The sequence below is a fragment of the Nyctibius grandis genome, chromosome 5, assembly GCF_013368605.1.
Source record: "Nyctibius grandis isolate bNycGra1 chromosome 5, bNycGra1.pri, whole genome shotgun sequence".
In the NCBI taxonomy this organism is placed as follows: domain Eukaryota; kingdom Metazoa; phylum Chordata; class Aves; order Nyctibiiformes; family Nyctibiidae; genus Nyctibius; species Nyctibius grandis.
In genome coordinates this window covers 528,711-554,734 of record NC_090662.1, presented here as the reverse complement: position 1 = coordinate 554,734, position 26,024 = coordinate 528,711, and the positions used below count along the sequence as shown (strand labels likewise).

Here is a 26,024-nt window from a genome sequence, read left to right as displayed (position 1 = left end):
AAACCCCTAAATGCTGAGATTTGTCCCTTCAAACCCACGTCTGAGCGTGAGCCCGAACCCTCAAGGTCTGTTTCTGTCAGGAGAACCTCACAGGGCTGCAAAGCCTGGGCGTGCAGGTAGGACGGGGAGCGGAGCAGCGCGAGGAAGGTCACGGACCTGCCTTCAAGGCCCTGAGAAAGAGAGGGGCTGGGGGGGGGTGTCTCTGCCCAGGCTCCTGCCTCGGGTGGGTCTGCTCCCAGGGCTGCCACACGCAGCTCCGCGCCACGGCCAGCAAGCACACCCGGACACACCACCACATTTTCGCACGGCAGAAATATAAATATAAATAAAAAACCAGCGGAAGCGCGAGCCAGGGCAGCAGGCAGTGCCGAGAGCGGCTCCCTCGCTCCGCCGATGCCCTCGGTGGGGGCTCGCAGCACACCCGACGCCCGCCCCGCATCAGCCCTGAGTAGCCCGTCTCGGCAGAGCCAACCTCGTGCGCGTGGTTGCCCCAAAGGCTCACCCAGGACGGGTCCCTCCGTGCCGCCTGTGCCCGGCAGGCTGCGAGGGCCACAGGGCCACCATTCTGCTAGCCAGCCCCCCCGGCTGTGCCCCCTGCCCACGCGGGGACAGCGGGTGGCAAAGCGGGCAAACCCTGCTGTGCAGAGGGAGGGGACAGCCGCTCGGAGGGGGTGTGGGCACCGGCACCCCTCCGGCCCCAGCTGGCAGGACGCTATCGGGGGATCCAGGAGTGCTGGGAAGGGGGGGGGCTCAGCCAGGCCGCCAGGCTCGACGGGCAGGCTGAGGGGCTGCGGCGCAGGGCAGCAGGGATGGGGAGGGGGCGGAGAGGCTCCAGGAGGATACGGGAACATGGAGATGGAAGCCGGGATACCAAAGCATCTGGAAACGTGGGTAGGCTCCGTAGTGACAGCAGAAGGTGTGAGCGCGTGTGCATACGCGGGTGTGTGTGTGTAGGGAGGGGGGCAGCCCGCGGGGACGCCAGCTAAGCCGGCAGCACGAAAACAAGGGGCTGCTGGGCGTGCGGGAGGAGCAGGGTGCCCGACGGAGGGGGCCGGGGGCGGCGAGCCTCCCTGCAGGCACACGGAGGCACCCAGCGTCCCTCCTCCGGGCTGCCTCTTCGGGGGGGCGAACCGGCTCTACGGGGGGCTCTCGCACCCCGCGGCAGCGGGGTCTCATCTCCCCATGCCCCAGACTCCAGCGCAGGAGCTGCGCGTCGCCTCGCTCGCACACCCCTCTGGGAAACGGGCGGCGGGCGAGCGTGCTGCCCGCGCTGGCATGGCCCCGCATGCCCCCCGCATGCCCCCCGCATGCACGCGCCTCGGCCGCCCCTTACCCAGCTCCTCCAGCTCGGCCGTCATGGACTTGGAGCGCAGCGTCAGGGTGGTGCTGGGTGCTCTCTTGGGCGGCGGCGGAGCTGAAAGGAAGAGAGACGGCATTTTGCACTTCTTGTCCAGGAACTTACGAGGAGTGACCAGATGCAGGTGCCACTTCTTCTCCACAGCCTGGATCTCCTCGTACTCGCGGGACGAGGAGTCGCACTGCTGCAGGATCTTATTGAGGCTGCGCGTGGAAGCAAACTTCTTCATGGTCTCGGTGGCACGGTCCCGGGGCACGGGGCAGGCCCCGGCGCGGCTGCCCAGGCTCCCACAGCCCTCAGCGGAGGAGAGTCCAAGCCATGTCCCCCCGCAGCTACCGGAGGTGCTACGGCTATGAAAGCCTCTGGCGAATTAAATCTGTCTCCGGCAGCTGGCTGCCTGCCTGCGGGACTCGGCAAACAGCTTCGATGGCTGCTTCCCCTCCGCACACGCCATGGGTGGAGGGTAGGAGGGAGGAACGAGTCCGGCAGGCCTGATCTCAGTCTCTCTCGTTCCCGCCTCGGCGCGACGCGTCCCCCAGCGAAACGCAGCCCACCCACCCTCCTCCGCCGGCTCGGCCGTATCCAGGACGGGGCGAGGTTCTAGCGAAGCGCTGGAGGCGGCCAGCTGCGTGCCGGGCAGCGGGGGCACATGGCGGTGACGGGGCGCCGGGCTGCCCCGGGGGGCTGCCTAGCCAGGCCGGCCTGTGGGGCTGCCCCGGAGGTGCCGCATGCCATGAGCCCACTGGAGCGGGGACGAGTTGAAGGCTCTTCCTCCTCACTTGGGGTGCCTCCTCCTCCTCCTCGCGCTCGCTCGCTGACAATGCTGGATTCAACGCTCAGGCATTGCCATGGCAACCGGAGCTCCAGGCTCTGCCTGCATCAGAGACCCCGGCTGGGGCGGACGCAGCCGGGAACGCCAGCCCCACACGGGCCTCCAGCGCCCGCGGGAAGGGACGGGGGTCTGGCCCCCTCCCGCCACGCTGCAGCCGGGGTCCCACAGAGGTCCCTGCACCCGGTGCTGGAAGAGCCGCCGTCCAGCTCCGTGGGCTCAGGGCAGGGGCAGCGGGCAGCGACGGGCAGCGACGGGCAGCAGCGGGCAGCTGCTCACGGGCTGCGGGGCTGGAAGCACCCGGAGAAGCAGCGAGCGGCCCCAGCGGTGGTCCCAGCACCGATTCCCGAGCCTCAGCCTTTCCCACGACTCGTGCCTTTGTGCCGTGACAATATAATTACAGCTCTTAGTGTCACAGCACGCAGAGCTGCCTCCCTCCCCCACGCCCCACGTGCTGTGCTGGGAGCGCCCCGCTCCCGTCCCCCCGCTCCCGTCCCCCCGTGCTGGGCTCCCGGTCGCGCTCCCCCAGGAGACACCCCTGCCCCGCAGCCTGCCTCCCCACACAGAGCCCAGAGCGGGGGTGGGCAGGGACAGCCTGCCCCGTGCTGCTCCCAGATGTGCCCCTGCCTGCCACCTCTGGCTGCCCCTGGATGAGGCCCCACCCTCCACAGCCAGCTGCTCCAGATGTGTCCCCAGCCTCTCTAGCTGGCTGCCCTCCAGATGTGCCACAGCCCTCCACAGCTGCATGCCATGATGTGCTCCCCTGCCCCAGATGGCTGCCTGCCATCCAGCTGCTCTCCAGATGTGCCCCTGCCCTCCTCAGCTGGATGCCCCCACCCAGCACTGCAGGCCACGAGCACCTCAGCCCACCACCAAACCCCTTCGGGCCCCGCCTCTGGCCCAGGGTCTCGGCTCTGCCCTTGGGGCCCGGGCACGGCGGGGCGAAGGCCCGGAGCCTCCTGGGGGCCCCCGAGCAAGGGCAAGTCCCACACGTGGCCAGGAGCCCCAGGACTGGCCGTGCCCCCTGCAGCTCCCAGCCATGGCACTCCTGAGAGGGGACAGGCCCACCCTGGCACCTCCCACTGCCACGGGGCCGCGCTCCTGTGGGCGCCCTCGCCAACGCCGACAGCCCCGCAGCCCCCGTGGTGCCGGAGGGTTCCGTGCCGGGACGGGCAGGCCATGCCCTCGCCGTGCCCTCCCTCCTCACCAGCGGCAGCCTCACGGCCGTCCACCCACACCAGGCTCCCCCCAGCAGCCCCAGGGGCTTCTCTGCTGACCCCTGGGTGACGCAGCCCCCCGCTCAGGGCCCCGCGGGGCTCACACCTACCCTTCTTCCGAACGACTTCTTCAGATTCTGGCTTGCGGCTGACAGAAACAACCTTCATCACCAGGTGGTTCCCCCCTTGCCGGATCAAGGAGACCACCTGCTTGTGCCCCACCTTCACCACGTTGACACCGTTCACCTGGGACACAAAGAGAGGAGAGCAGCGTGAGGGCTGGCGGTCACAAAGGGAGCGGGCGGAGGGCGAGGCTGACGCGGGTCGAGCCATGGAAGCAGATGGTTTTGCATCTCCACATCTGTTTTTAGAGCCCAGCACGTTCTGGTGTTTAAGCTGTCCCTGGGGGATGTCACCTACCAGCGACCACGACCTTCCCGAGGAGCTGAGGCACCTGCGCACGCCGGGGCTGCGGCCAGGCGCAGGAGCTGGACCTCCCCCTGCCCCTGGGCCACCAAGGCATGTCACTGAAAACTGGGCACGTCCTGGTCCTGCCTGGGTACTCAGCAGCCACGGGGGAGGCTCCCGGACCCGCAGGTCTTGAGCTGCGCCGCAGGTCTGCGGAGGCACCGGAGGAGCGCAGGCACCGGGCAGAGGGACGGGGATGGAGCCCTCGCCCCAACGGCCCCCCCGCAGCGACCTGTGTTGTACCCACGGAGACGCATATCACAGAATCACAGACTCACAGAATCAATGAGGTTGGAAGAGCCCTCTGGGATCATCGAGTCCAACCATTGCCCTGACACCACCATGGCAACTAGACCAGGGCACTAAGTGCCATGGCCAGGCTTTTCTTAAACCCCTCCAGAGATGGGGACTCCACCACCTCCCTGGGCAGCCCCTTCCAATGGCTAATGACCCTTGCTGAGAAGAAATGCTTCCTCATGGCCAACCTGACCCTCCCCTGGCCAAGCTTGAGGCTGTGTCCTCTTGTCCTAGCGCTGGTTGCCTGGGAGAAGAGGCCGACTCCCACCCCGCTACAATCTCCCTTCAGGTAGTTGTAGACTGCACTAAGGTCACCTCTGAGCCTCCTCTTCTCCAGGCTAAACACCCCCAGCTCCCTCAGACGTTCCTCGCAGCTCAGACCCTCCAGACCCTTCCCCAGCTTGGTCGCCCTCCTCTGCACTCGCTCCAACACCTCAACATCTCTCTTGAAGTGCGGGGCCCACAACTGGACACAGGATTCAAGGTGCGGCCTCACCAGTGCTGAGTACAGAGGGACGATCCCTTCCCCAGACCGGCTGGCTACACTATTCCCCTTCACTGCTGGGAAAACTGGTTTCAACATCTGTGGCTTAGTCCCCCCCGTTGTAAAGGACCAGGCGTGCTGGCCGCGGCGGCCGCCCCTCTGGGCACGTGCTGGGGGCTCCGGGACCACGGCTCCTCGAGGGGCAAGGTACCAGCTGACAGCGAGTAAGAGACAAGGGATTATCCGTGGGCAACAGATATAGAAGTGCTTACGTTAATATTTATGTTAATATTTATGTTTCCAGAAGTGGAGCACTCAAAAGACAGGTAACGACAGTATTTAGGTTGTCCATGAGACACTAATTTCATCACCCATAAGCTGCTGCATGCCACTGGCTTCAGGTCTCAAAGAGACCAGGAGACGGAGAATTCAGCCCTTCCTCCTCAGGTTGGTTCCAAATGTTCACTAATTCCCACTGCTTTAAAAAACACAAACCCCAAATGCTCCCACATCACTACTGAGAAATCAACCTTCAGCCGCAGGCTCCTGTGCCCCCTTCCCCACGCCCTGTCCCACCTCCCTGGCTCCGGGGGTCACAACCACGACAGCCTGGAATGCACAGCTGGGAGCTCCGGCATTTCCACAGCATTTTATGTGCTTCAGCTCCAGCTGGAGATGGTTCGTCTTAAGAGCCAAGTCTGAAGTGGTTTTAATAATACTAATTCAGGGTAGACTGAACTGTTGTTTAAATAATTAACAGGCTGTAGGTTATAACGTTTGTAACACACGAGCCGCAGGGCTGTTTTCTATGAAAAACTGTAAAAAATATAAAAATGAAAAAAAAGGTTGAACTACATTCTGAAATGGAACATCAGCATTTTCTACGATGCAAAGCTTTTGAAACAATCATTTTGTTTCAAATATTCTACTCACAGAATCCCAGAATCAATGAGGTTGGAAGAGCCCTCTGGGCTCATCGAGTCCAACCATTGCCCTGACACCACCATGGCAACTAGACCAGGGCACTAAGTGCCATGGCCAGGCTTTTCTTAAACCCCTCCAGAGATGGGGACTCCACCACCTCCCTGGGCAGCCCCTTCCAATGGCTAATGACCCTTGCTGAGAAGAAATGCTTCCTAATGTCCAACCTGAACCTCCCCTGGCGAAGCTGAGGCTGTGTCCTCTTGTCCTAGTTGCCTGATTATAATCAAAATTGAATCAATTCAATCTGGGCCCCGCACTTCAAGAGAGATGTTGAGGTGTTGGAGCGAGTCCAGAGGAGGGCGACCAAGCTGGGGAAGGGTCTGGAGGGTCTGAGCTGCGAGGAACGGCTGAGGGAGCTGGGGGTGTTTAGCCTGGAGAAGAGGAGGCTCAGAGGTGACCTTAGTGCAGTCTGCAACTACCTGAAGGGAGGTTGGAGCGGGGTGGGAGTCGGCCTCTTCTCCCAGGCAACCAGCGACAGGACAAGAGGACACAGCCTCAAGCTTGGCCAGGGGAGGTTCAGGTTGGACATTAGGAAGCATTTCTTCTCAGCAAGGGTCATTAGCCATTGGAAGGGGATGCCCAGGGAGGTGGTGGAGTCACCATCTGTGGAGGGGTTTAAGAAAAGCCTGGCCATGGCACTTAGTGCCCTGGTCTAGTTGCCATGGTGGTGTCAGGGCAACGGTTGGACTCGATGATCCCAGAGGGCTCTTCCAACCTCAGTGATTCTGTGATTCTGTGGGGATGGCACACGGTGGTAAACAACATCTACTCCATCTGAACAGTTACCTTCATCAAACAAATCTGACACCTCAAAGAATGAAATGAAATCTGTTCTGTGAGGTTTCCTGCTGGTAATTACACTCTTTAACTCTTTACCAACTGCCTACAGCACCTGATTGTTTATTTTTTTGCCACCCCTGAGATCAGCATCACAGGTCTGTAACTAACTGGATCATCCCTTTGCCCCTCCAAATGCCAGCACCCTGCCAGCCTCCCGGCAGCGCCCAGCATCGTACGATTACAAAACAAATACTGAAAAATCACCACCTGGGAGATGCTCACGGCTTCAGTTACTAACGGCTTGGAAAGCGTTTCATCATCTGCATGTGATACACGGCCGTCACCCTGCTCCTTCCAAACACAGCACAGAGATACCCACAGAACACGCCTGTGCTTGCTGTCCTGTTTTTAATCACCCAAACTTGTCCACCCAAAGGGACAGCAGCTCAGATTTTTCAGGTTACTCGAACGCAGAGAAGTAGGAGTGGGAGGTTTTGACCCTGCGGGCTGGAAAGGTGAGACCTTCTCCCTCTGCTCCACCCTGGCGCAGCACGTGGTCTCCAGGAGAGCACCGGGTGCGGTGGCACCCGCCGCCTGGCAGAAGCAGGACCCGAGCACCCCATCCTGTGGTGTTCAGGCAGGCTGCCGGCGTTCCTGCAACAGTCACCTAACAGATGGGAAACGTTGATTCTTCAGTCGTTTATAACTTGGTGAGATCAGGGATGAGGAAAAGGCAACAACGCGCCTTTCTTCTCAGCAAGGGTCATTAGACACTGGAAGAGGCTGCCCAGGGAGGTGGTGGAGTCACCATCTCTGGAGGGGTTTAAGAAAAGCCTGGCCATGGCACTTAGTGCCCTGGTCTAGTTGCCATGGTGGTGTCAGGGCAATGGTTGGACTCGACGATCCCAGAGGGCTCTTCCAACCTCATTGATTCTGTAACATGGTCAGCCAGCTTTTGGCCCAACGTGTTTCAGATGTGCCCATGGATGGACAACTCCTACAAAAGCCGTAAGACACCAACTCAGCCTGTATCGTGCAACTTCATCCACCGCTGGGCACGCCCTGACTGTCTGGGGCATGAAAAAGCAGTCGCGGGGAGACCAACACCGGCTTTACAAAGCGCGCTAAGGGCCAGCCATGAAAGACAAGAAGAACGGGACACTGGCCAGTAAGTGCAGAGTCTCAGTGTCACGCTTGCCCGGGATCGCCAACTTGACCCTGTGACTCTCCGAAACACCCTTGGCCAGGAGGACGTCAACCCAAAGCCACAACCAAACCAGCCAGCAATGTGCCAGAGCTGGGTGATGGTGCAAAATCTGCCAAGGCAGGTTTGGTCCCTGGAGCGTGGATGTGAGTAACGTGGCCTAGGGGAAAAAATAACACCCCTGCTGCTGTTCAAACCAGAGGGAACCGCACAGCAAAGGTCTTCCAGCAACAACCTCAAAGCATCGGGCCCACGTTGCCAGGCCTTTTCTGTGAAGGACGGAGTAAAACCAAGCAGGTGCTCAACACCCAGGAGCCTGCAGCTCAGCCCGACCAGCAGGAACAGCATCTTGCAGAAAGCAGATAAGAAAAACAGCCATGAGGCTAAAACAACACAGGAGGTCAGGAGTGAACGTTAGACAGTAAAGCTGAGCACAGGGAGACGGGTCAGACAGTTGCTTGTAACAATTTCTGATAAATAAGAACTCCTGCTTCAGCCCTGGTTCCTGTGATACCCAAGAAGATGAACTACAGAACTCTGCAACGGCAAACCACTTTGGCTACAGTGCAAGGTCCTGCACGTGGGTCGGGGCAATCCCAAGCACAACCCAGGCTGGGCAGAGAATGGGTTGAGAGCAGCCCTGAGGAGAAGGACTTGGGGGTGACGGGTGACGAGAAGCTCACCATGAGCCGGCACCGTGCGCTGGCAGCCCAGAAAGCCACCCGTGTGCTGGGCTGCATCCCCAGCAGCGTGGCCAGCAGGTCAGGGAGGGGATTCTGCCCCTCTGCTCCGCTCTCGGGAGACCCCCCTGCAGTGCTGCGTGCAGCTCTGGGGCCCAACAGAAGAAGGACACGGAGCTGTTGGAGCGAGTCCAGAGGAGGCCACGGAGATGCTCCGAGGGCTGGAGCCCCTCTGCTCTGGAGACAGGCTGAGAGAGCTGGGGCTGTTCAGCCTGGAGAAGAGAAGGCTCCGGGGAGACCTTCCAGCACCTTCCAGTGCCTGAAGGGGCTACAGGAAAGCTGGAGAGGGGCTTTTGACAAGGGCCTGGAGTGACAGGACGAGGGGGAACGGTTTTAAACTGAGAGAGGGGAGATTGAGATGAGATCTGAGGAAGAAATTCTTTGCTGTGAGGGTGGTGACACCCTGGCCCAGGTTGCCCAGAGCAGCTGTGGCTGCCCCCTCCCTGGCAGTATTCAAGGCCAGGTTGGATGGGGCTGGGAGCAACCTGGTCTGGTGGAAGGTGTCCCTGCCCATGGCAGGGGGTTGGGACTGGATGGGCTTTAAGGCCCCTTCCAACCCGAACCAGTCTGTGATTCTATGACAAACACTCATCCAAGCAAAGTTTCTCAACAGTTGCTCTTGAAAAATTCCGAGTACAAAGAGAAGAACACGTCTGACAAACAGGTTAGCTCACTGAGATGATGGTGTGAAGATTTTCAGTTCTTTCTCAGCTTCAAAGCTGCGCTGAGTCAATATGGCATGATCAACCACGTGCTCTGAGCTCACAGAGCCTGGCACCGAGGCTGATTTATAACCCACAGGGAGGCGAGCTCTCACCAGGGAGCAAACCGGTGGTTGAAGACACTGTTCCACAGCGGGAGGAGCCCCGACACCAGCACTTGCTGCCTACTGACAGGCCGTGGGAGAAGCCACAACAGCCCCAGGCGTGAGGTGCCTGAGAGGGGACGGGGGCTGCTGACCTGGGAGGGGATCTCGGCCAGGCCATCGCCCCCCTTCAGCAGTACCGCACCGCCGGACCCGCGCTCTCAGGAGCTCAACACCATCTCCCACGGGAGGAAGAAAAGCACTTAGACAAAAAGAGGAGGCAGCAAAAGGAACAAAGCAAACTGTTTCACCTCCCTGAGCAGCCCCATGCACAGAGGAGCGACGTGGGGGAACGGCCTGAGACACACACACACAAATCAGTGTTTGGTGCCGGTCTATAAAGCGCAGAGCTGAATCTCCAAGAAGACTGAAGTCCTCCCCGCTGAATTAAGCACTCCAAACGATTGCTGGCCCTCAGACGGGGAGGTGTTAGCATGAGAGAGATCAGACAGGCAGGGGTGGAAATGTGACTGCTTTTGATCCAGCAATAAAGAAAAACTTCCCATTTCTTGGACACAACTGCCTGATATGCTTTTGGCCTGGAAGGAGACAACAGCTCAAGAATCAAACCACGCAGAAAGTGCCTACAAGACATAAAAGAACATACACAGAAATGTTCAGACACTACATCAAAGTCTGGGCACTACAAACTGCTGCAGCTATCTTCTCAGTAGCCAGATTCTGCATCGGTGCTGATGGACTCCAGGAGGACCCTCAAACTGAGTGAGAGGGCAAAGGTGGCAGATGGGCCACCATGTAGATACATGCAAAGCAATGCTTCTAGGGAAGAGCCATCTGAACACGCTACACGACGCCAAACATGGACGTGGTGGGTACAGCTCCAGATAGGTCTTGGAGCTGATACTGACAGCTCTCAAAAACCACGGGCCCTGTGCACAACAGCAGCCAAAAAAGCCACCAGAACGTACCAGGGAAGAGCTGGAAAGCACGGTGGGCAACGCCATCTGGGGCCATGATGATCCTGCTTACGCACGCCTTCAGTGCTGTGTGCGGGTCTGGTTCAGCATCTCGAGGACGAAGTGGTGGAACTAGAGAAGGTCCAGAGAAGGGCAACTAAAATGGTCAAGGGGATGGAGCAACTGCGCTATAAAGACAGACCGAGAAGGCTGGGGCTCTCCAGTCTGGAGAAGGCTCAGGGAGACGCATGGCCAGAGCTTACAAAACTCCCCAGGGCGGTGGACACAGCGAAGGCAGAGCTGCTGTTCACCAAACCCTGCAGCATTAGAAGGAGAGGGCTCTCCATGAGACCCGTGGCAGATCAGAGGAAACCAGACCAAAGCAGGACTTCTTTATGCAGCAGGCAGTGGTGGTCTGGAGCTCGCTGCCATGGCAGGCCACGGAGGTGGACAGTACTGGCAGGTTCAGAGAGAGATCAGACAAACTCCTGGAGAACAGATCCTTGCACAGATACTAACGGGACTGAGCAGGGTCATCCCTGCTAATGTCCCCAGTATGACGATGACGGATGCTGGAAGGACATGGGCTAGTGGTGGCCTGGGCAGTGCTGGGTTAACGGTTGGACTCGATGACCTTAAAGGTCCTTTCCAACCAAAATGATCTTATGATTCTACGATTCTTTGTGCTCCTGAAGCTCAGGGAAGAACGCAGGGAGTGATTGACCAGAGCTGTCACAATGAAAGCTGAACCAATCTCAACACCAAGGGGACCAGAGCACAGTCTTTGTTTTAGATCAACTGGCCACAGCAGCTGAGTGGATCGTCCCGCTGTGTCAGGTGAGTGCGTCAACTGGCTGCACCAGTTGAGTGGGTCAACCAGCTCTGTAACTTCATCCTTGGATTAATGAGAAGAGCACAAAAGTCTTCCTGAGTTAGCAAGACCAGGATGGGGGAGAAGGACTGTACAACTGGATTAGCCCAACAGAGAACATAAAGACTGAACAACCAAGAGACAGAACTCAAAGACAGCAATGGGCTTGAGCTGGTGTCAACCCACTCATGCCTTTGAGGTGACTGGGGACAGCCAGTGTCATGATGGTGAGCAGATTATAGAGACTGGTAACGTGAACCACATCTGCATGGTGATTGAGCTGTATATTGCAACTGCTGTACTCTGCTAAGTGTCATTTATATTTGCATTCAAGTTAAGTACATTGCTGTACTGCTCTGCTAAAATCCCGTGTAACCTCAAATAACTTCAAATAAGGGAATTTGGTATGAAACACCGAACCCGCCACGTGTGGAATACCTAAAAGCAGCCGGGACTGTGAGCTGCCTTCAGCACATCTGGCTGTTCTAAAGCACGAGAAACCTTCCTCCTCAAGGAGATGCCACCGCTGCGGAGATCCACGGTACATCCACGCAGGCCCCAGCATGGTACCAGCAGCGCTGGGACAAACAAGATGTTCCCAGCTAAGTCAGACTGTGGGAAAAAGAGAACAGCAAACGCTGTCCCCTCGCAAGGATGGAATCCTTCAATGGCGACCGGCACCCAAAGCTATGACAGCGCGGTGTTTGATCGCTGAAGGAGGATAAAGGTACCATCCTTGCAGCTTCAGCAGGCATGCTCTGGGCCATTATGGACACTTCAATGCCAAATGATGTCAACCAGTGAGAAGCTGCTTTGAGAAACACACAGTATTGTCAGAAAATCAGAAGGGCTGAGTTCTGAGGAGAGCCTGAAAGAACCGGACCTGCGCACCGTGTGGTATCTGTCTGCGCCTTCACTACGCGGTACCTGTCTGTACCCGACCTGACAATGAATCACCTGAATCACTCACGTTCCCAGGAATAAGAAGTTACTTAGAGGAACATAAGCTCTGAAGCCTGAACTGTTTGATCCGCTCCACAGCTCCATTGTGGCCACCCACCAGGAGAACAATGGGTCCATCACCCAGGACACACACAGACCACCAGGCGAAACTCAGGGGCCTTTGGGGGTAAATCTTCACCAACAGGAACAAACCCGTACATCACGCAGAGAGCAGAGCGTGCTGGATTTCTGATTGCCAGCTTCACCCTTGCAGCACCTCAAAGCCCTCAAACCGGAGGAAGGCTGCAAGACTATCCTCAGATGGTCTTCCTGAGAACCTGAGCTCTGAACTGTCCTTCCCACCTCTCCCAGGCAATCTCATTCTCTGGGCAGAGGACATACTGGTGCAGAAATGCTTTGAAAGGGGATTTCACTCAAATCCACGACTGTGGTTATCCAGGGGATCTTCTGTACACGCACCGAGATCTGCAACGAGCCGTGTCCCTCCGAGCCGGGCGATGGAATCCAGTACCCGCACACCAGAGCCACTGCCCTCGTCAGCCCTGCTTCCATGCGCCGAGCAAGATGGGGCTCCTCTAACCTCAAACCCTTTCTCAGCTTATGAATCATTTTGAGGCCCTTTTAGAATTCCGCTCAGCGACGCCAGATTCACCCGCGGTGGGAACATCTGACCAGCACAAAGTCACGTTTTAGTGATCTTCCAAAGCTGCAACCAGAACAGCCAAGTTCACGTGCCTTTGGAAGTCTGTCCTTTGCACATACACCATCTCTCTGCCACAGAATCCCAGAATCAACCAGGTTGGAAGAGCCCTCTGGGATCATCGAGTCCAACCATTGCCCTGACACCACCATGGCAACTAGACCAGGGCACTAAGTGCCATGGCCAGGCTTTTCTTAAACCCCTCCAGAGATGGGGACTCCACCACCTCCCTGGGCAGCCCCTTCCAATGGCTAATGACCCTTGCTGAGAAGAAATGCTTCCTCATGTCCAACCTGACCCTCCCCTGGCCAAGCTTGAGGCTGTGTCCTCTTGTCCTAGCGCTGGTTGCCTGGGAGAAGGGGCTGACTCCCACTTCACTACAAAGTGCCACATCCCGAGCAATCAACTAGCGTTAGCACAGTTATCTTGGAGAAGATATCTCCCCTCTTGGAGAAACCCGTGTCTGCTGCTGAATTACATTTTCCCAGGGTAATTTCCCACCCTGTCACCTACACTCTTCGCTCGCACACACGTCCCCTGCAGCACGGCCGGCTGGCACACGGCTGCTCCAGCAGCAGAGCCGGAGCGCCCTGCAGCAGCCCCTTCCCTCTCTGTTATTCCCCCACCGCTGGGGACACCCGCAGCCCTCACAAACACAGGGTTGGGTTTGAAACGCCAATAGACGTGTTGAGCTGCGGGGATCAAAAAACGCGAAGAGACCTCGCTGGGGATGGCCCCCACGGCAGCACCTTCTCCTCGGTGGCTGCTTCCCGACACGGCCCCTGCGTGACTTCGCGATGCTTCCAAGCCACGTTCGTGCTGCCAACGCCATTTATCGTGAGGTTATTCACACACAAGCCACATGGGTATTAAGGAAGTCAAAAGCTCCAGTGGGAACACAGCCCTCGCTCTAACCAGACCTCGAGAAAACAGAGCAGGGTTGTTCCCACCTTCCACGGAACCACACCGCACAACACTCATTGCATTTTCATCCTCTAATTCGTTGTCAGCTGTGCCCCAAATTAATTGTTTCGTTACTTTCCCCAGCACTGACGCTGAGCTAACCACGCCACAGTCTCCTGAATCACCTGTTTTACACCCTCGGAGTATCAGAATAGCAACAGCTCCACCAGCTCCTTCGGATTTCAGCGACAGCAACTGAGGCGTTACCAGCGGCGGCTCAGCCGGCCCCGCAGCTCGGCTCCTCCAGGCGCTCGGGTGTATCTTACCCAAGCCTGTTAATTTGAGTATGTTTATTTTTAGCAAATACTATCTCACTTTCTCCTTGGTTACAGCTGAGAAACTTTCTGTTCCAAGCACATCATATGGATAGATACATCCTCCTGATTTGTTCCAAACTCAGAACAGAACATTTCTGCCTTTTTTTTTGCACCAGAATATACAATTTTATCATTTACATATAGAAATGCATCTCTACCAGACGTGTTTTTTTCCTTCTAATGCGCTAAAATTTCTTATTATCTTTACATATTGCCCTTTGATATTTCCTTTGGCTCCCCTTACCAACCTCCTACACACTTCAGCTCAAATTAACCGCATTTCCCTCTCCTTTTCTCGCTAACCTTTCCAGGAAGAAGGGGATACACGTCTCTGTAATATTTCACTGCTCCTTCGTTCTCTCACTGAAGCAGACGATGTCTTGCCCAGCAGATTTTTTTTCCCCCTGATTTTTGGACTGCGTTTAGCAGCACGTCCTCAAATAACCCTCAGATTTCGTTAATTATGTGAAATTTATGTTGCCAGATACCAAAAACTCTGAGGTTCAGAAGAGCGGCACTCTGCCCTCCCCAGGAGACCCCCACGGGTTGCTGACATGCTCTGCACAGGACAAGCCCAGCCAGAGCCGAGCGCCTGCTGCACCTCCACGTTCTGACCGGAGCCATCAGTTCTTTTTTTTTAATCTGCCAAATGCAATTAATACCAGTTTGATTATCTCACAGCCACGATATTTCACTAGAGGCAGAAGAGAGGCTCAGGAACCGTTCCCCTGGTGAACCCACCTCTGCCATGGCAGGTTTTCTCTGTACCCACGATGAAGGGTGACTGGTGGGGTGGCTGGTGGGGACTGGTGGAGTGGCTGGTGGGGACTGGTGGAGTGGCTGGTGGGGACTGGTGGGGTGGCTGGTGGGGTCTCTTCAGCACCGACGCAGACCCCCCCCAGCAGCCTCTCACTGCCCTACGCACCCCCCTGCCTTGGCACTGAGCTCCCAGCTCAGCTGTTAATGGCAATTTTCTTTTCTCCTAACGATGCTTTTTTACGACTAGAGAACACAGGCCAAAACAATGAAAATACCCCCAAAGTTATGTCCACATTTGTATCCGGTGTCCGTAAGTCCCGGAAAATGGGCGTACGAAGGCTGTTGGCTACATCACTACTTACAGGTTCCTCAAGTAAAAAATGACGGCTCTAAAACCCGCCAGGCTCAGAGGACACAAGGTGAGGCCCCACGGACCGTGCTCTGGAATCCTGCCCAGCTGAAGCAGGATTTCCAAAATCCCCCGCCCTGATAGGTGTAGTCTGGGCCCCGCACTTCAAGAGAGATGTTGAGGTGTTGGAGCGAGTGCAGAGGAGGGCGACCAAGTGGTGAAGGGTCTGGAGGGTCTGAGCTGCGAGGAACGGCTGAGGGAGCTGGGGGTGTTTAGCCTGGAGAAGAGGAGGCTCAGAGGTGACCTTAGTGCAGTCTACAACTACCTGAAGGGAGGTTGGAGCGGGGTGGGAGTCGGCCTCTTCTCCCGGGCAACCAGCGACAGGACAAGAGGACACAGCCTCAAGCTTGGCCAGGGGAGGTTCAGGTTGGCCATTAGGAAGCATTTCTTCTGAGCAAGGGTCATTAGGCATTGGAAGGGGCTGCCCAGGGAGGTGGTGGAGTCACCATCTCTGGAGGGGTTTAAGAAAAGCCTGGCCATGGCACTTAGTGCCCTGGTCTAGTTGCCATGGTGGTGTGAGGGCAATGGTTGGACTCGATGAGCCCAGAGGGCTCTTCCAACCTGGCTGATTCTGGGATTCTGTCTGGCCCTAAGCTGAGGTGCTCTCACAGCCTGGCCCTGCCCCACCGACTCCCGCGAGGCGGCTGAGCACCGATGGCCTGGCAGCGTCATTGTCCGCAGGCATTTTGCTCTGGTGCTGGGCACAGACGGGCAGCCACTGGGCACCCTCTGCAGCAGCTACAGATTCAAACCCCACTCCACCCAAAGGTGTATCAGTGACGCCCATTGCTGAGCTCTGCACAACGCCTGAACCTTTGCAGTGTGAAACCTCCCCTCAAGGAACACCACATCCTCATGCTACTGCATCTCCTCCAGCTACACGACGCTGTAGGTGATTCACGCCCCTCCCCACCTTCTGAAGACCACACAGCAGCGAGCAGAGCACCTTCAGGACACACCGTCAAACCCTGGCTGAGCACCCACCCCAGGACTCAAGCACAGACCCCCTCTGCCCGCGCGGTACCCGTGGGGTTTGCTGACCCAGCTGCCTGCGTGCAGACCAGAGGGTGAAGCCCAGCTCCTCCTGTAGCCCTGCCAAACCTCTTGGTTCTGAGCGAAGGAGCCCAGAAGACGTTGTGACTGCGCTGGATGCCCAGTCCTAGGAACGTGCGGTCCTGAGCCATTACCTTCCCTTCTCCTTCAATTCACTTACCTCCACGTGTCCTCACTCAACCGTTCATGCCATGCAGCAACACCAAAGCGAAGAGGTGACGCGAGCAGACCGAGCTCCCAGCCGGGGAGGGGCCAGCACTGCTCTCCCCCACCCCATGTCTCACCTGAAGGTTGCAGCACTGGCACTGACGTTAATGTGGTACGCACTGACCCCAAGAATGGAGACACTTCCCAAAGGCAGCCTGGAGGACACCTGAGCCCTACTGAAATACGCCTGGAGAGTCACTGGCAGCTCCACCCCAGCTACCAAAGCTGCACTGCGCTGCTCTCCTGTAGGACAGTCTCTGCACTCAGGTACCACCTTCTCAGACACCTCTGCTGCAGCATGTGAGAGACGCAGGGGTCCTCCTGACAGCTTCTGTCAGATGGATAAAGAACAACAAAACGCCTTTAAACTGGAGAGAGCTCTGCCTTGGGAGGACAAAGCTCAGGGAAGAAAACAGACAAGACACACAATTCAGAGCCCACCTTGGCTAAAAACCTGCCGTGTTTCTGCTAGGTGACTCTGCTTGAAGAGAGTGAGCAACCTTATTTAGGGCTTTTCCTCATTACCCTGGTCCATGGCATTGTCACGGGGAAGGCTGTCACCAGACATGGGACAAAGACACCATGTGCCAGCCAGAGCTACTGCCCTGGAAGGTTTGCTGTCCATCCAGGTGGGCAACCGTGATACATCCAGAAACACCTCGAGCAGCTCAAAGGCGACTGCAGGGCTTTGGGGTCAAGGGTGACAGAGACACAGTGAGAGCACGTCCCAGCTGTGTTCTCAACAGAGCCTGTCCCCAAAAACTATTCTGGCTGAAGTAAAGACCCACTGTGGAGCACACGCACCTGCTGGATTGATGCCTGGCTCTGCAGCTGACGCTGCCAGCTACGATTCAGCTTCCTTGGTCCTGGTGCCTCACTGGAGGATGATGGAAGACGACCAGGAAGAGAAAGACCCTGTGTAACTACGAGAGGGAAGGACATCTCTGCAACCACGCTTGCTGATGTGGAGAGAAGGGTCTTAAACTAGGTTCCTCAGAGAACGGGGACCTAAGCCCAGAGCTAAGACAGGAAGGTATGGAGGAGGTATGCCAGGAAAGGTCCACAGGGGGACATTCATTTTCTTGTCTGGAGGACTGGGCATTCGGAGGCTTTCCTCAGGTTCCCAGAGCGTGGACAGCAAACACGAAGAACTGCACGTCCTGGTGTGGTCGCAGGACTATGATGTGGTCAGACTCAGAGACTTCAGATGGCACACGTTGATCAGGATGTGGCCACAGCAGCCTACAGGCTGTCCAGGAAGGACAGGCAGGGAAGGGAGGTGTCTCCTCGTGATGGAGGTCCCAATGCCCAGAGCTGCAGCGTGGGAGCACAGACATGCCTTCTGCCAGTCTCTGGATCTAGGCTAGGAGCAGGGGGGACACTGGGTCTGTCACCACCGCCCAAAGAGGAGGTGGTGGGTGACGTTGTCCATAAACAACTAGTGGACGTCTCGCGAGCCCTCGTCCTCTCCGGGATTTTGACTGTCCAGACATCTGCTGGGAAGGCGACGGATCACTGGCCAGGGAACTGAGGAGGCTCCCAGGCCGCTGGTGACCACCTCCTAACACAAACACTGGAGGGGGCTGCTGGAGGTGACCTTCTGCTTGACTGAGGGCTCACCAGCAGGGAAGGTGAGCGTGGTCAGAGGTCAAGATGCATTGAGCGTCTGGAGGAAGGTTTGGAAGGCGAGCAGCAGAGCCAGGATCCTGAGGTTCAGGACAGACTTTGGCTTCCTGAGAAGCAGCCCAAAGGGAAGGGGGTGCTGGCTGGGTGTTTGGGCAGAAGGATTGCTTGATGAGGGAGCAAGCTGCCCAACGAGCTAAAATGCAAAGAGCACATGCAGGAAGGAGAAACAGTGACAGGCACCAAAACAGTAAAAACATCGCTCGAGCACTCAGGACAGTATCAGGAAGGCCAAAGCCCAGCTGGAGCAAGGACTATCAAAAGACATGAAGCAGCACAAGGACATCTCGTAGTGGAACACTGGCACCAAAAGGAAGCTCAGGGAAAATGCGAGGCTGCTGATGAAAAATCAGCCATGACCTGGATGATCTTTAAGGTCCCTTCCAACCCAAACCATTCTATGAAGCTCAACAACGGGAAGAAGAAAGGTGTGCATCTGGGGCAGAGCAACCCAACACATTGGTCCAGGCTCAGGAGAGGCTGCCCGAGTAGCAGCTCTGTTGGAGAGGCTGAGAAAGGGTTTACGACACCTGCGGGGCTGAGGATGAGGCCAGAACGCACCGACGGAATAAGGCCAGCTGCACGCTGGGCTACACAAGCAGCAGCCTGGCCAGCAGACCGAGGGAAGTTACTGCCCTTTTTACTCAGCACTGGTGAGGCTGCACCTGGAATATTGTGTTCAGCTTTTGGCCACTGAGTTCAAGAGAGATGGGGAGAAACCGAAGAGGGTCCAGGCCCAGATGGCATGTCAAAAAAGTGCAAGCAGGCTACAGCTGCCTGCAGGGCACTTACAAAGATGGCTGAGCCAAACTCCTCCGGGAGTGAGCAGATGATGTAAGGAACATGGCCAACAGCCATAAATCGTGTCTTGGGAGGTTCAGGTTGGACTGGGACTTCAGCAAAAAAAAAAAAAATTTCCCAGGAGGGCAGTACAGCCCCAGAAGAGGCCACCAGAAAGGCTGCAGCACCACCACCCTGCAGATGGCTTCCTGCAGAAGGTTTCTAAGGCTTGGCTGGACAGAGACACAACTGACCTAACACAGTCCATCTCGGAGCAGGATCTCGGAGAACCCTTCCAGCCAGCACCTCTGTGACTCTACAAGGGAGAGAACACACAGCTGTGGGTTCAAAAGCTGGCTCAGGAGGAAGATCAGCCCAAACTTATGGTTTCACTGTAAAACAGAGTAATTAACTGATGGAAAACCCCTCAAGGATCCCCAGAGAGCCCTGACAAGGAGCGATGGGACAATCTTCTCTCCACTTTCCCACTAAAAGATATTTGGAAACTGTACTGAGACACAAGCTCAGGGAACTAAGAGAAAATCCTTCCATTTTAGGATGTAAAAAAGACTTCACTGTCACCTACTGCCATGTGGCTCAACACACCTAGACACAAGTCCTTTGCAGTGACGGACTTGAGGGGAGTCTTAGAGCTGTGATGAAACCTGGTGCTATTGAAGCTCTTGGTTCACCACGAACTGGAGATGACTTCGGTGAGACGGATGGACTGCAACGAGCAAGTGAGCACCCTGGAGCTGGGGGAACTGAGCCAGATCTCTGCCTGAAGCAATGGAAACACCATGCTTGGAATCACGCCCAAGGACCACATCTCCAAATGAAAGCATTGCGTCCAGGAAAGGTTTCCTCCTCCTGTGTCTGCCAGAGGACCGCAAACAGGGCACGCTCACAGCAGCCTCAGTGCTGCCCCGAGTCTCCAGAGAGGTCAGAGCACAGGGACGCCACGGACCTCTCTGACTTCACGCTGGAGAGGCATCGCTGGTGTGTTGCCAAAGCTTTGCCACCCATAAACCAGTGACGTCCCAGCGGCAGCTGCACACGCAGCTACACCCACAGTGTGACAGCGCTCAGACGCTCGCAGTGCCTCTGAGAGAAACCCCCGGCAGCACAGAGAACAAACGCTCCGAGGAGCTGCTCACGTTGGGTGTTTCTCACCCACAGTGCTCCAGGACAACGTGCTTTTTGCCAAGAGGCCGCAGTGCTGGGATTCACCCAACAGAACGTGCTGTCCACAACACGGGCACCTACCCTGCAAGAAGTTGCCCTGGGATCCCTGCCCGGTCATGGCAGAGCTGGTCAGCGAACCCATCAGGTTTGTCACACCCCGAGGCAGACCCCAGGCTAGGTCAGGTGAAGTAACTACCCCCCAAATTCCATCTCCACATTTATTTATTAACGGGCAGACTAGATGAGGCAGGCAGGTGCCGGCACCCAGGTAACTGAAGGCTGAAGTGAGGTGAGATGAATCCCACCATAGATCTCTACCAAAGGCCACGTATTGAGATCACCTGTGTCTGTGCTGTCGCAGCAGCTCTGTGGGTTGTAGGACCACAGCGGTATTTAGGAAATTAGTGTGTCCCATGGACAGCTTGCACCTGGACGCCGAAACGTGAACAAGAACACTGACAAGCCGGTGTCAGCCAAACCAGCCAGAGGAAAGCAGCCACTTGGCTTCATCTCAGAGCTGCCCTCCAAGCACTCTACTGGAGTGCGCATGATGGAACTGCAGCTACGAGAGATGCTGAGTAAACACGGAGGTTACTTACCCAGCTACTTCTATACATAGAAATACTGTGGGAGAGAGGGAGAGGGGTGGTGATCTCAGCGCTGGAAGACAAGGGCAGAGCTTGGTGCCTCTGATCCGTCTGCCCTAAGCAAGCAGAAGCCCTGGGGATTTTCCGTCCCCTCACACTCCTGGTGCGGCCCATGTGAACCAACACAACAGGCTGGCCTGCTCTGGATCACGCTCATCACAGGGAGGGGTAGTCACTAGGAAGAAAGGGTGTGCTTCGTGTTGGGAATGAACCGACAATCTTTCTTTAGAAGACCCAATCATGCAAAATAACTTAGCTTGGTTCATGCATTTGTTTTAGCGTAAGAAGCCTCAAAATAGGACCCCGCACTTCAAGAAAGATGTTGAGGTGTTGGAGCGAGTCCAGAGGAGGGCGACCAAGCTGGTGAAGGGTCTGGAGGGTCTGACCTATGAGGAACGGCTGAGGGAGCTGGGGGTGTTTAGCCTGGAGAAGAGGAGGCTCAGAGGTGACCTTAGTGCAGTCTACAACTACCTGAAGGGAGGGTGTAGTGAAGTGGGAGTCGGTCTCTTCTCCCAGGCAACCAGCGACAGGACAAGAGGACACAGCCTCAAGCTTGGCCAGGGGAGGGTCAGGTTGGACATTAGGAAGCATTTCTTCTCAGCAAGGGTCATTAGCCATTGGAAGGGGCTGCCCAGGGAGGTGGTGGAGGCACCATCTCTGGAGGGGTTTAAGAAAAGCCTGGCCATGGCACTTAGTGCCCTGGTCTAGTTGCCATGGTGGTGTCAGGGCAATGGTTGGACTTGATGAGCCCAGAGGGCTCTGCCAACCTCAGTGATTCTGTGACTTAACTGGAAGGGATAATTCAGTGTGTAACACCTGAACTTGTTTTCCCAGAAGTCAGATTTATACCACTTTGGTTGCCAGACCAGCAGACAACGAAGAGGCCGAGCAGTTACTGCTGGAGTGTCACCTGGACTGCCTTCCTTGACACCCGGGCAGATGCACGCTTTGGAGGTCTCTGGGCTTTGCTGGGTGACTGAAGGAAGCAGTGAGTGTGTCCATCACCAGCCGTGCAGCTTGAGCCTGACAGAGCACCCACGGAGGGGTCAGAAAGGAAACGGGGAGACAGGGGCTATGAGGTAAACGAAAGGGTTATGAAGTAAATGAAACACTAAGACCAAGAGTGAGCAGCACTGAAGGACGGTGCACGATGCATCGCTCTGCCCTGCTCGTGTGACACACAGACTGACCCGTGCACCCCCCGTCCTGCAGGCTTTGCTCTCCCTGTGAGCACAGAATCACAGAATCCCAGAATCAACCAGATTGGAAGAGCCCTCTGGGATCATCGAGTCCAACCATTGCCCTGACACCACCATGGCAACTAGACCAGGGCACTAAGTGCCATGGCCAGGCTTTTCTTAAACCCCCCCAGAGATGGTGACTCCACCACCTCCCTGTGAGCACGGTGCTGAACGGGTCAGGACAATCAGGTCCAGGCACCCGACAGCTCTCCAACAAGCTTACAACCTAGAGGGTGATAAAACCTTAAGTAGTAATAAAATTGCGATCAGAATCCCACCCAAAATACACTGCAGAAAGCAGGGGCTGAGCCAACACAAAGAGCAGGAGATTCAGCCCTCGTGACCACTCCACGCAGAGTCACTGAGGCTGGAAATGATCTGAAGATCATTGAGTCCAACCATAAACATGGTTTGCTGGGATTAAAAAACAAACCTGCTCATTTGAATAGGAAGAGAAGGCTTAAGTGTCTAGACCTGAGCGAGAGGATGTGAGGCACGAGTGAGGAGAGAAGGAAAAGCAACAAGCCCAGAAGGCGAAGCAAAAAGAGACAGGATCTCTCCGTGGAAGGGGACCAAGGGCCAGATACTCCAGTCTGTTATGGTCCTTCAGAGCTGCAAAGACCTGGAACACGAGGGACTCGGCCGGTGTAAGGGCCTCGGCGTGAGCTCTGAGGGCAACATTTTAAACACGCTTTTCCTGACGCCTGAGTGCCTGTGGATAGGTGGCATTGCAGGATCGAGGTTACTCCTCTCCACAGCTACACACGTCGATCCTGCAGCTGAGCACCCAAACGGGGAGGGAGGGGAGAGGGGCTGAGGGTCTCAGCTGGGACAAGGCTGCTCCCCTGCGGCGCTGCCCTCCTCCTCGCACCCCACAGTGCCGTGTACGCATCTGAAATTCTTCCCTGCTTCGTTACGTTCCTAATACCACATATCAGAAAAAAGTATCAGCTCTATAACAACTTGTCAGGTTTATGACAGTTGGTGCCTTCCCAGCGGTCTCTAAGGGCTGCACAAGACCCCCCAGCACACAGCCCATGCCACCGGCAGCGGGCCGTGGGCTCACGCAGCCTTTGCCAGCACCCTCCTGCTCCCAGCTCTCGGGGGACGCTCCGGCTGCAGGAACCGTGCCCACGGACAGCACAAACGGCCCCACCGCGGCTGCTCTCCAGGTTTGCTGCAAGGACGGAGGGAAATCCGGGCCCCACGAACCACGGAGAGTGGAGGAGAGGAGTGCCCGGCCCACGGCACGGCCAAGCGCCGACCTGCACCTCTGCGGAGAGCTCCCCCAGCCCGGCGCCCCTCTCCCCTTCCCGCTGTGGTCACCAGCCGTGGACTCCCCGAGCTCCTGCCCGCACGTGGCCCCACATCCCCGCATGCTGGCCGTCGGTCCTCCTGCCCCGCGGCAGCACCGCGGGCACGGCACCGCTGTGGGACTCCCCGTCTTGGGCGAAGGGCACAGCACGGGCAGCACCTCGGCACAGACACAGAATCCCAGAATCACTCAGGTTGGAAGAGCCCTCTGGGATCATCGAGTCCAACCATTGCCCTGACACCACCATGGCAACTAGACCAGGGCACTAAGTGCCATGGCCAGGCTTTTCTTAAACCCCTCCAGAGATGGGGACTCCACCACCTCCCTGGGCAGCCCCTTCCAATGCCTAATGACCCTTGCTGAGAAGAAATGCTTCCTCATGTCCAACCTGAACCTCCCCTGACCAAGCTTGAGGCTGTGTCCTCTTGTCCTAGCGCTGGTTGCCTGGGAGAAGAGGCTGACTCCCACTTCACTACAACCTCCCTTCAGGTAGTTGTAGACTGCAATAAGGTCACCTCTGAGCCTCCTCTTCTCCAGGCTAAACACCCCCAGCTCCCTCAGCCGTTCCTCGCAGCTCAGACCCTCCAGACCCTTCACCACCTTGGTCGCCCTCCTCTGCACTCGCTCCAACACCTCAACATCTCTCTTGCAGTGCGGGGCCCACAACTGGACACAGGATTCAAGGTGCGGCCTCACCAGTGCCCCGTACAGAGGGACGATCCCTGCCCCAGACCAGCTGGCTACACTATTCCTAATAGAGGCCAGGATGCCACTGGCCTTCTTGGCCACCTGGGCACACTGCTGGCTCACGTTCAGCCGGCTGTCCATCAGCACCCTCAGGGCTCTTTCTAACCACTCTTCCCCCAGCCTGTAGCGCTGCAGGGGGTTGGTGTGGCCCAAGTGTCAGACCCAGCCCTTGTTCTTGTTGAACCTCACGCCGTTGGTCTCGGCCCATCCATCCAACCTGTCCAGATCCCTCTGCAGACCCTTCCTGCCCTCCAGCAGATCGACACTCCCACCCAGCTTGGTGTCATCTGCACATTCCCTGAGGGTGCACTCGATCCCTACGTCTAGATCATCTATAAAGATATTGAACAGAATCATCTACAAAGATATTGAACACATGGCGGCCGGTCCCTGCTCTGGGCACAGGCCGTCCATCAGCTGCATGTTCAACCTCAGATCCGTCCCTGGGCCTGAGGTACTCGCTGCAGACAAAGCATTGCTAGAAAGGTCCCACCGAGCCCCGCTGGCAGCTCCGGGGTGCGGTGGTGGTGACCAGCCCTGGGACACAGAGCGTGTTCCCGCGGCAGCTCCGGGCTGCAGAGTGAACCGCAGCAGCTGAGCTGAGCTGAGCAGAGCCTCGCCGCTCGCCTCCCCCGTCCCGGAGCGCGTCCACAGCCAGCACAACCTCACACGTCCACCCCCCAGGAGCCTGCAGCTCTGCCTGCCTCACACCGCACACAGCCCACACCACCCCACCGCCACGTCGGACCAGCGCAGGCGCCATGTACCGCACCGCTGCGCTTAAAGCCTCATGATTTTTGCATGGGGAGACGCGAGAAAGCAAAATCCCAGGGGACGCCAGCCCCTCCTCTGTGCACGGACGGACGGTGCAGGGCGCGCTGCCCAGCACGTGCCTCAAGGAGACTCACAGTGGAGCCCGACCACGCCACCCACCTCAAACCTCCCCACCGAGCTCCCCTCCCCTTCCCATCCAACACAGGGTCGGTGTCAATTCGGCCTCACTCCACCTCTTCTGCCACCGCTGCTCCCTTGGAAGGGGCAGGATTCATCCCACATCCCTTCCTGCACCAACAGTGAATACATCTTGGCAGGGGGTTGGAACTAGACGATCTTTAAGGTCCCTTCCAACCAAAACCATTCTATGATTTCCATTTGCGGAGAGGAACTTCATGAAGTTCAACCAAGGCAAGTGTAGAGTCCTGCACCTTGGGAGGAATAACCCCATGCACCAGGACAGGCTGGGGGTGATCTACTGGAGAGCAGCTCTGCAGAGAAGGACCTGGGGGTTCTGGGGGACACCAAGTTCCCCATGAGCCAGCAATGTGCCCTTGGGGCCAGGAAGGCCAATGGTGTCCTGGGGTGCGTGAGGAAGAGTGTGGGCAGCAGGTCGAGGGAGGTTCTCCTGCCCCTCTACACGGCCCTGGTGAGGCCACATCTGGAGTAACTGTGTGCAGTTCTGGGCCTCCCAGTTCAAGACAGAGCAGGAGCTACTGGAGAGAGTCCAGCAGAGGGGTACGGAGATGGCCAGAGGGCTGGAGCATCTCTGCTGCGAGGAGAGGCTGAGGGAGCTGGGGCTGTTCAGCTGGAGAAGAGCAGACTGAGGGGGGATCTTATCAATGCTCACAGATGCCTCAGGGGGGTGTCAAGGGGATGGGGCCAGACTCTTCTCAGTGGTGCCCAGTGACAAGACAAGGGGCAACGGGCACAAACTGAAACATGGGAAGTTCCATCTGAAAATGAGGAGGAACTTCTTTGGTGTGAGGGTGGCAGAGCCCTGGCACAGGCTGCCCAGGGAGGGGGGAGTCTCCTTCTCTGGAGATATTCAAACCCGCCTGGACGCGACCCTGTGCAACGTGCTCTGGGTGACCCTGCTTGGGCAGGGGTTGGGCTGGATGATCTCCAGAGGTGTCTCCCAACCCTTGACCATTCTGTGGTTCTGTGATCTCTGTCTGGAACAAACACTGGGATCCCGTTCCAATTAATGCACAGGGACGGGCATCTCGACTGGGTGATTCACAAACACTTTAATCATTTCTCAGCTG

General features: G+C 57.1%; 1 protein-coding gene across 1 annotated transcript in view; it reads right to left on the bottom strand.

The window, feature by feature from the left end:
- Positions 1–26,024, bottom strand: part of SHANK3 (SH3 and multiple ankyrin repeat domains 3) — a 316,192-nt gene that overhangs the window by 39,357 nt on the left and 250,811 nt on the right. The window contains exons 16-17 of the mRNA XM_068400530.1: positions 3,514–3,649; positions 1,334–1,414 (exon numbers count right to left, since the gene is read on the bottom strand). Of these exons, the coding sequence (XP_068256631.1) occupies positions 1,334–1,414; positions 3,514–3,649 (217 nt within the window). The remainder of the gene's footprint in view (positions 1–1,333; positions 1,415–3,513; positions 3,650–26,024) is intronic.